At 47.4% G+C, this 10,355-nt stretch overlaps 1 protein-coding gene across 1 annotated transcript in view; it reads left to right on the top strand.

Moving 5' to 3' along the window:
- Window positions 1-10,355, top strand: part of ABCF2 (ATP binding cassette subfamily F member 2) — a 26,716-nt gene that overhangs the window by 6,191 nt on the left and 10,170 nt on the right. The window contains exons 6-15 of the mRNA XM_008072699.2: window positions 706-801; window positions 1,934-2,036; window positions 3,542-3,637; window positions 3,833-3,952; window positions 4,041-4,130; window positions 4,504-4,614; window positions 6,799-6,861; window positions 7,090-7,218; window positions 8,065-8,268; window positions 8,981-9,114. Coding sequence (XP_008070890.2) covers window positions 706-801; window positions 1,934-2,036; window positions 3,542-3,637; window positions 3,833-3,952; window positions 4,041-4,130; window positions 4,504-4,614; window positions 6,799-6,861; window positions 7,090-7,218; window positions 8,065-8,268; window positions 8,981-9,114 — 1,146 coding nt within the window. The remainder of the gene's footprint in view (window positions 1-705; window positions 802-1,933; window positions 2,037-3,541; window positions 3,638-3,832; window positions 3,953-4,040; window positions 4,131-4,503; window positions 4,615-6,798; window positions 6,862-7,089; window positions 7,219-8,064; window positions 8,269-8,980; window positions 9,115-10,355) is intronic.

Raw genomic sequence — 10,355 nt, 5'->3', positions numbered from 1 at the left:
CTACAATAAATCAAAAAATCAGCCGGGTGTGGTAGCGCATGCCTATAATTCTGGCTACTCAGAAGGCCGAGGCGGAAGGATTGCCAGAGCCCAGCAGGTCGAGGCTGCGGTGACTGGGAGCGGCCACTGCACTCCAGTCTGGGTGACAGAGTGAGACTCCAACTCAAAAAAAAAAAAACAAAAACAGATTTCCCAGCCTTTCCTTCTATGCAGCTAGAATGGAAATCTTAGTCTAGCAAGCTTCCCAGGTATGTGACTGCAGGTTTGGGAACCAGAGCTTAGAGTCTGTCCCTTGCTTCTCCCATTTTGAGGTTCCAGTTTAAGAAAAGCATGTTTTTTTGCCTTGCTAGCATCTGGCAACCCCAAGATAGTTTTAACCTGAATTCTTTTTGCTTTAACAATTTACTTTCTCTGTATCCTTTTGTCTTCTCATGGTCACCAGCCTTGTGTATGACTCACAGACTCATAAGTACTTCTGCAACCTTACCTCCAAACTATATTTCTATGCTCCTGAGCCCTGCTTTTTACTCTTAAACTCTGGTTTCTCTCCTAGTTCTCCCTTTTCTTCTGAGGTCTGAAACCTAGACTTGATTTCAGGATTCAAGCCAGGGGCCTGACCAGAAGTGCATGTAGCAGGCAAGCCAGTCCCCTCCTGTGTCACATTCATTATGCTGAGCTGCCTCTGTCTCCTTTCCTGTCTTTCAGAGCCCTCTTTATTCGGCCCTTCATGCTGCTCCTGGATGAGCCCACCAACCACCTGGACCTAGATGCTTGCGTGTGGTTGGAAGAAGAATTAAAGACGTAAGAGGGTGTGGCGGATGGGAGTGGGCACATCCCAAAGGGAGAGTCAAGAAAATAAATATCCAGAAACCCTGCTGATGTTAGAGCAGTAAGAAAAGGAATGGAAGGAAGGCCAGAATGGAGGCTAACTTGAACATGTGCCGAGCACCTTAGGTGCTGGCCTTTTTGTTGATTGTTTTTTTCTAGTCTGAAATGTGTGGGGTTTTTTTTTTTTTAAATTCTTTTTGGTTTTTCTCATATTTGAACAGTATCTTTACTCCAGACCATGTTGTTGTCTTAATTGTATTTAGATAAATCATATAAAGGGGGTCTCCCATATCAGATGATGGAGTGACAAAGGAAAATATGGCCAATATGGTCATAGTCCTGGAAACTTGGAATATTGTACCAACTTTATAAGAAGGCTTATAGTGGTCAGTGATTTAGTATCTTCTTTCTTTTTCTTCTTCTTATTATTTTTTAAGTTGGAATCTCACTCTGTCGCCCAGACTGGAGCGCAGTGGCTGCTCCTGGCCACCGCAGCCTCGAACTGCTAGGCTCCGGCGATCCTTCTGCCTCAGCCTTCCAAGTAGCCGGAATTACAGGCATGCGCTACCACGCCCGGCTGATTTTTTGATTTATTGTAGAGATGAGGTCTTGCTGCCCAGGCGGGTCTCGAACCCGTGGGCTCAGGCAGTCCACTCACCTCAGCCTCCCGAAGGCGTAGGATTACAGGCTGAGCCCCCGAGCCCGGCTTCTTCACAAAGAAAAGCATTGTGTTTTTTATTGCATCTGTTCCAGTTCTCCCCACCCACGGTTTTGAATACATTCATGAGTGTATTTGTGTACGTACATGTTCCTTTTTACCATCACTGTTACTACCATCTTTGGTCCATTTTGTTGAAAATCAGAACAGAAGATTGAGGAAACTCAGGCTGTCTCAGCACACTTTGTAAAGCATCCAAATACCCTTACAGAGAGCTTGTTTTCAGTGGTATCTTAGGTGCTTGCTGAATTGGACAGTACATCTAAAAGGTGCTTAGGTGTTAGGATTGGAAAGGAGGAATGTCTTCTGGGCCTTACTTTCAATTCACCTGTTGTCAGCTGTGTCCCATTTGTGAGTTCCTCCCTGATTAGTTCTTTGGCTTTGCAGTTTTAAGCGCATCTTGGTCCTCGTCTCCCATTCCCAGGATTTTCTGAATGGTGTCTGTACCAACATCATTCACATGCACAACAAGAAACTGAAGTATTATACGGTGAGTGGGCCTCAACTTCTGCCACAGTAATCTCTGTACTTACCAGTTCTCTGAAATTCTCCTTTAGAAAAAAAGAGTAGACTTAACCAGCAGCTCTTTTCTACCAATTGCTGTAAAAAGATACAGACAAGAAGTCCTGTAGCTGTTTATTTTAGTCCCAAAGTCATTGCTTTCAGGCCATAGGCTGTGGGTTGACAGCCTGTGCATGTGGTGTATGCTTGCCTTACGGCAAAGAAGTTGACTTTTCATGGTGCCCAGGCAGGCCTTGCTCCCCTCCACCTTCTTGATTGGCTCCTTAACTCTAGTTCATGAGAGTTAACACATTTTCCTTCCTTCCATGACCACTAGAAAATGGGGATCAGGATCTCAACAGCCTACTGATGTGCCTTGCTCTTTTATTTATTTTTCAAAAAACATATAATTTTTTTTTTTGAGTTGGAGTCTCACTCTGTTGCCCAGACTGGCATGCAGTAGCACGCTCCCGGCCACCGCAGCCTCAACCTGCTGGGCTGTGGTGATCCTTCCACCTCAGCCTTCCAAGTAGCTGGAACTATAGGTGCACGTTACCACGCCTGGCTAATTTTTGATTTATTGTAGAAATGAGGTCTTGCCAAGTTGCCCAGGCTGGTCTCGAACCCACAGACTCAGGCCATCCACTCGCCTCGGCCTCCCAAAGGGCTGGGATTACAGGCTGAGCCACCAAGCTCGGCCACTTTTAAAGTGAATAACAGACATCCTCTTCATAGTTATACTTACCATAGGAGTATTAATATCATATAGCCTTCCAGAAGTTTCCTGTATACTTGCAAGTGCCTGTAGAAATTTTCATATGTACACATATTTTTATCTTTTTACACAATTACAGTCTTAATATTCTATTCTGTAGATTGCTTTTTAAATTTCATATATCTTAGACTGCCTTCCATATGAGTATGTATAAATCAACCACATTCTTTTCACTGACTACATAGTATCTCATTGTGCATTTATCCTGCAACTTATTTGTTAGTCCTGTTGGCTGGATATTTGAGTCCAGTTTTTTTGCAGATGGAAACCATGGCGGTCCAGTTGTACAGGGTTTATCAGGTTCTAAATCTGTTTGGTCTGTTTTCTCACCTGGAGACAGGCTCTTGTAGTCTTTGTGGGGCTTCAGCCTGTAGGGGTGGGGAGGAGTGGGAGGTGCTGTTGGAAGGCTCTGAGCCTCGTATTGTCTGTATGACCATGGTTTCAGGGCTACTCCCAATGCCACAGATATCTAACCTAAGGATTTACCCTGGAACCTGGCCCTGGTAGGGTTGAGCCAGAGCACAGAATTGGAAAGACCTCAGATTCAAGATTAGGATACGCTTCTCTTTCTCTTTAGTGCACTTCCTCTTTTTGTATTACATAACCTTAGAGCTAGGGTGAAGTTAGTGCCATCCCTCATCCCCCTAAACTCTGAGCAAGAAGCCAGGATTGAAACCTATGTTAAAGCTGTCTGCCTTACCTGGCACATTTCCATGCAGGGTAATTACGATCAGTATGTGAAGACGCGACTGGAGCTAGAGGAGAACCAGATGAAGAGGTTTCACTGGGAGCAGGATCAGATTGCGCACATGAAGGTAGGGAGACTGCAGGGCCAGGCTCACATTCTTTAGTCTGAAACCAGCAGGGAGGTGGGATGAGGGCATTTGGGGAGGTTGAGGTGCTAGAGGAGGCTGAGAAGAAGGTGAACAGTCATCATTTTTTGCCCTGGCTTGAAGATGAGTAGTTTAGTGCCTGCACATAATCCAGGCCCCCTTTCTGGTCTCTTTTAGAACTACATTGCTAGGTTTGGTCATGGCAGTGCGAAGCTGGCCCGACAGGCCCAGAGCAAGGAGAAGACGCTACAGAAAATGATGGCATCAGGACTGACAGAGAGGGTCGTGAGCGACAAGGTGGTGTCTGATTGGATGGGGTTAGGTGGCTTGAAGTGAGGTGGATAAGAATGGAACCAACTTGATAAATGCCCTTTCCTTTTCCTAGACACTGTCATTTTATTTCCCACCATGTGGCAAGATCCCTCCACCCGTCATTATGGTGCAAAATGTGAGCTTCAAGTATACAAAAGATGGGGTAAGTTCAGGCCATCGGGCTAGGATGCATTTCATAGGGTGAACGTCAGCTGGTGGGTACCTCTCCTGTTCTGTGCTGACCACTCCTGCTAGCTCATGTGGTATGGGAGATTTCAGATGTGGCAATGGGGGTGCCTCTTCCAAGGACTCACACCACCCCTTCTTTGTGTGTGCTTGGAAGGAAAACTGCTTGGTGAGGTTGATGGGTGGAACCTATGAAATTGATGGGTGAGGTTTGCTATGAGTGCACTGTCCCCCTCTTCACTTTTCCCACCTCCCTCATTGGTGCCTGGGGACTCAGCCGACTTGGTCTGCTGCTCAGAGTAGATCCATACTCTAGTCTTGTGTCTGTCTCTCTCTCGTCCCCACTTCAGCCTTGCATCTACAATAATCTCGAATTTGGTATTGACCTTGACACACGAGTGGCTCTGGTAGGGCCCAATGGAGCAGGGAAGTCAACTCTTCTGAAGCTGCTAACTGGAGAGGTATGATGCCAAGGTGGGCGTGGTTCCTTTCAAGAGTAGGTGCTTATGATGTCTAATGAAGAGGGGAGTTATGCAGGGGACACTACTTTTGGAGGGCCTGAGTACCCTGGTGGTGAGTCTTCTGGAGAGGGGATGGGGCACCAGGTGAGCGAGAAGGAATATCAGGGTAGGCAGTGCTGAGCCAGGGTGGGGGTGGGTTGGGGAGGAGTCTAAGAGAGAATACATGTAAGTGTCGGAGCATTCTTCTGTTTCAAATCAGAGTATTTAGAATATAGGAACATCTGTGCATTTAGAGATACAACAGGTTATCAAATAATGTCATTGCTTTCAGTACCATTTTGTTATAACGTTGATAAGGAAAAAAAAAATCGATTCCCAGCCAGGGCCACTGTCTGTGTGGTGTTTGCATTTTTTCCCCATGTCTGCATGGGTTCTGGGTACTCCAGTTTCCTCCCATATCCCAAAGCTGTGCCCATCGTTAATTGTCAGATTAATTGGCATGTCTAAATGGTGCCAGTCTGAGTGAGTGTAGGTATGTGTGTGAGTTCGTCCTTTAGTTGAATGGCTTCTTGCCCAGGGTTGGGTCCCTCCTTGCACTGTGGCTGCCGAGATAGGATCTGGCCACCCATGACCCTACACTAGAAGAATAAATGGGTTGGAAGATGAATAAGTGATCATAAATTATTGTAAAATAAAAATTTATAAAGTATATGATGGCCGGGCTCGGTGGCTCAGCCTGTAATCCCGCGCCTTTGGGAGGCTGAGGTGAGTGGATTGCCTGAGCCCGCGGGTTCGAGACCCGCCTGGGCAGCGAGACCTCATCTCTACAATAAATCAAAAAATCAGCCGGGCATGGTAGTGCATGCCTGTAATTCCGGCTACTCGGAAGGCTGAGGTGGAAGGATCGCTGGAGCCCAGCAGGCGAGGCTGCGGTGGCCGGGAGCGGCCACTGCACTCCAGTCTGGGCGACAGAGCGAGACTCCAACTCAAAAAAAAAAAAAAAAGTATATGATAACCATTTCAATGCATGTGGCAAATGACGTGGTGTAATGCTCAGTGAGCCCACCACATTTGTGATGATTTTTGAACAGTGGTGGTATCAGGTGCTCATTACAATTTTCGTTTTGCAAATATTTATTTGTTCGTTTATTTATTTATTGAGTCGGATATTTATTTATTGAGTCAGGGTCTCTGTTGCCCAGGCTGGAGTGCAGTGACACACTCATGGTCACCGCATCCTCAACCTGCTGGGCTTAGGTTATTCTTCCACTTTAGGCACGCCCCACCACACCCGGCTAATTTTTGATTTATTGTAGAGATGAGGTCTGGTCAGGTTGCTTAGGCTGGTCTCGAACCCGTGGGTTCAGGCAATCCTCTCGCCTCTGCCTCCCAAAGTGCTGGGATTACAGGCATAAACCACCGTGCCTTGCTATTTATCTATTGATTTAATCCATCACCAATATGACCACCATCACTAACTCACAAAAAATGGGGTGGAGGCAAATAATTATGCTATTTTTATTTTTATTTATTTATTTTTTCGAGTTGGAGTCTCACTTGTGCCCAGGCTGGAATGCAGTGGCACGCTCCCGGCCACTACAGCCTCGATCTGCTGGGCTCAGGTGATCCTTCTGCCTCAGCCTTCCAAGTAGTTGGAACTACAGGCACGCACCACAATGCTTGGCTAATTTTTTGATTTATTGTGGAGATGGGTCTCACCAAGTTGCCCAGGTTGGTCTTGAACCCATGGGCTCAGGCAGTCCTCTCACCTTGGCCTCCCAAAGTGGTGGGATTATAGGCGTGAGCCACCGGGTCCAGCCTATTATGCTATTTTTAGTGTGGCCAGAATAGCAGCCTGAGTCGGTGATGTAGATTCTGGTGTTTTTTTGTTGTTTTTTTCCTTTGTGGTGATGTAGATTCTTTGGGAAGTCACGTGAGTCTTTTTTTTTTAGATTAGAAAACAGAGTTTATTTAAAAAGTAAATTAGAACAAGAGAGAGAAAGAGTGAACGAGAGATCATGAGAAAGCGTGAGAAAGCAAATGAGCGTGTGCGCGCACCATGCCAGAGTCTAGTAAGGCAATGGCCACCTGAGTCTTATTCTTTGTGAACATGTCTGCTCTGCCATTGTTTCTGATTGGGTTTCCTTTTTTCATGCTTATGTTTCTACTTGCTTTTCTTTCTAGCTACTACCTACAGACGGGATGATCCGAAAACACTCTCATGTCAAGATAGGACGTTACCATCAGGTACAGGCCTGGGGTTGGGGACAAATGACTTGCCTATGACTTGGGAAGGAGCTGCATCTGGTTAAGTTCCAGCCACCCACCCCATCCCCAGGAATTCCACCTTAGGCAGTTCCTACCTGCTTTTCCTTGAATCCTAAACGTGTGCCTATGGTAGAATTAGTTACCCATTAGGGCTCCTTTTGAAATGTGATACCAGTCACCCCTGGGTGGGTTCCATTTTTCCTGTAGCATTTACAAGAGCAGCTGGACTTAGATCTCTCACCTTTGGAGTACATGATGAAGTGTTACCCAGAGATCAAGGAAAAGGAGGAAATGAGGAAGATCATTGGGCGATATGGTCTCACTGGAAAACAACAGGTCAGTGAAGGAGGCTGTGAGGGGAACTCCACAGTGTCCTGGCCGCCAGGTGTGGAAGCTATCCCAAAGTCTCCTCCATTTGATTCTAGCCCCTAAGAGAGCCCACTACCTTTCCTTTACTCTAGACTATTGTGTCATGGAGCATTTAGGCCTTATTATGGAGGGGCAAGGATAGTGTGTCAGTCTCTGACATGCCCTTTCACATGCTTGAGGGCCAAGAAACTTGCTACTTAGAAAACAAATTCCCTGAGCCAGATACAGTGGCTCACACCTATAATCCCAGCACTTTGGGAGGTGGTGAGAGGATTGCCTGAGTCCAAGGGTTTGAGACCCACTTGGGCAACACGGTGAGACCTCGTCTCTACAGTTAACAAAAAAGTTAGCTGAGCATGGTGGTGCATGCCTGTAGTTCCAACTACTTGGAAGGCTGAGGCGGAAGGATCACCTTAGCCCAGCAGGTCAAGGCTGCAATGACCATGAGCGTGCCGCTGCACTCCAGGCTGGGCACAGAGTGAGACTCTGACTCAAAAAAAACAAAAAACAAAACAAATTCCTGGATTCAGGATCGGCTGGATTGTTCCAGCTCCTTGAGATTTGAGTGCCAAGAGAGCAAGAGGTATGGGCTTGGTAATGGCAAAGCTTCGGGTTTCCAGATGTGTCCCCTTCAGGTCTCAAGAGACTAGTGGCCATGCCACTATCTCGTAATGTGATCTTGTGTCTTTCTTAGCTTTACTTATTGTAAAATGGCAGTACTAATGAAGGAGCTAGGGAGAAATGGGGGAGAGGTGAGTTGTGCTGTGTGGTAAGGGTAACATCCTGTTATTTGTATGCCATGATTCCACTCAGGTGAGTCCAATCCGGAACCTGTCGGATGGACAAAAGTGTCGAGTGTGTCTGGCTTGGCTGGCCTGGCAGAACCCCCACATGCTCTTCCTGGACGAGCCCACCAATCACTTGGATATTGAGACCATCGACGCACTGGCTGATGCCATCAATGAGTTTGAGGGTGGTATGATGTTAGTCAGCCATGACTTCAGACTCATTCAGCAGGTGAGGCCCTGGCCAGGGGGCGAGGCACAGCAGAGTATCTAGAAAGAAGGTTGGGTGGCACATAGTCATGGCACATGAATGGTGTGCAATACCTGCTTACTGAATTAAGAGAAGGGGCTCAGGTCTAGGTGGGTGGTGAGGATCCAGTCTTATGGCTTTTGAGGCTACCTAGAAAAACAAGTGAAATACTACATTTCTTCAGTAGCTATTTGGGAATGTTAACCAACTTGGCATTGTTGGCCTAAATGGGGAAGAAGAGAGTTAGGTAGAGAACAGGGTAGTTTTATTACTGTCCCAAGATTCTTCAGTCCAAAAGTAGTCTTTCTAAGAAGGATCTGGATTAGACAGAGGGCTGCCACAGTCATTGGGAAAAAAGCTGCTGGTCATTTCTCTGAAGCTTTGGAGAAGATAGGAGATGGAGAAAAGCTGGGAGTGAAGCCTCTGAACAGGTCTAGACCCTGCTAGGGAACTAGCCACAGGAGTGACACAGCCATTCCTGGCTTAGAAGGTTCCAAAACCTGCTGGTTATGGTACTCTTGGGTTAGACCATCCCAAGGAACTTAGAGGTAGTGAAAGGGTGAGCTGGATATGGGTTGGGGACATGGGACAGGGAGATGATGGAGTTTTCTTTCTAGAAGCCCCTCAGAAGAGTTTGTTGGGCAGGGATAGGGCCAGTGGCTAGCCAGATCTAAGTCTAGGGTTTGCCTTCTAGGTTGCACAGGAAATTTGGGTCTGTGAGAAGCAGACAATCACCAAGTGGCCTGGAGACATCCTGGCCTACAAGGAGCACCTCAAGTCCAAGCTGGTGGATGAGGAGCCCCAGCTCACCAAGAGGACCCACAATGTGTGAGCCGTCTGCCTGGGCTCAGGTCAGGAGCTCCAACTGGGGACTAACAGCTGCTACCCTGACCAGCTGCTCAGGACGGGACCCTGGGGCGACACTCCTGCATTGCTGCAATACTGCTCCCCTGGCCTCTCCCCTGCCCCTCAACCTGCCTTAGCTGCACTCTTATCTACAACTGGACAGTACCTGTCCGTTTCCTGTCCTTCCAGTTACGTTCATCCGTGTCTGGACTCGGTTGGCTGTTCCCTCCAGCCCCTTGCTGGTTACCTTACCCTGAGTGTGATGCAGCCAGAGGCACCTGAGGGTTAGCCTGAGGGCCCAAGCCCTGGATTTGGCCTGTGAAGGAGCTTAGGATCCTCATTTTCTGGGTTTTGGTGATGTTGGAGGAATACCCCCCAGCCCACCACCCCCATTCCTTTTTGCTTCTGATTTGGAGCTCTGGACCAGGGCCTTAATCCTGGTCAGTTTTTAAATAATTATTTAACAGTGTAACTTTTAGACCTGCGTGACATCTACAGTGTCCAATAAAGAAAGAGGAAGCCATGGTCCCTGTCTTCCTTCTTGGGTCTCTGGGGCCTTCTTCCCCTTGTTCCTGCAGGGCCAACATGTACTGCCTCTCAACAGGAGCTAGTGGAATGAATGGGAGCTGAAGACTAGTCCACAGGAGCTGGAAGAACCTTCTCCCTCTTCTGATTTGAAATTGTGCCTTTTCTTAGGCTTGTGGTTCACAGACTAACATGAATCAATCATCTTGAGGCTCATCAGATCAGATTGCTGGGTTTCACCTCAGGGTTTCTGGCATGTTTCTAGGTGACTCTGGTGTTGCTGGTCTGGGGGCAGCACTTTGAGAACCACTGTCTGGGAGCATGTTTTTCGGAGTGTGACCAGAGGTTCTGCTACCACCTTCACCACAGTACTTGGGATACCTATTTATTTATTTATTTATTTTTGAGTTGGAGACTCACTCTGTCACTCAGACTGGAGTGCAGTGGCCGCTCCCAGCCACCGCAGCCTCGACCTGCCTTTACCACAGTACTTGGGATACTTATTTATTTATTTATTTTTGAGTTGGAGTCTCACTCTGTTGCCCAGACTGGAGTGCAGTGGCCGCTCCCAGCCACCGCAACCTCGACCTGGCGGGCTCCGGCGATCCTTCCGCCTCAGCCTTCCAAGTAGCTGGAAATACAGGTGCGTGCTACCACGCCCGGCTCATTTTGATTTATTGTAGAGATGAGGTCTTGCC

This window comes from Carlito syrichta, unplaced genomic scaffold (genome assembly GCF_000164805.1).
Source record: "Carlito syrichta isolate Samal-C Ts95f unplaced genomic scaffold, Tarsius_syrichta-2.0.1 Scaffold315400, whole genome shotgun sequence".
NCBI lineage: Eukaryota > Metazoa > Chordata > Mammalia > Primates > Tarsiidae > Carlito > Carlito syrichta.
Note: the sequence above shows the minus strand (reverse complement) of the source record. Positions and strands in the feature narration are given on the sequence as shown.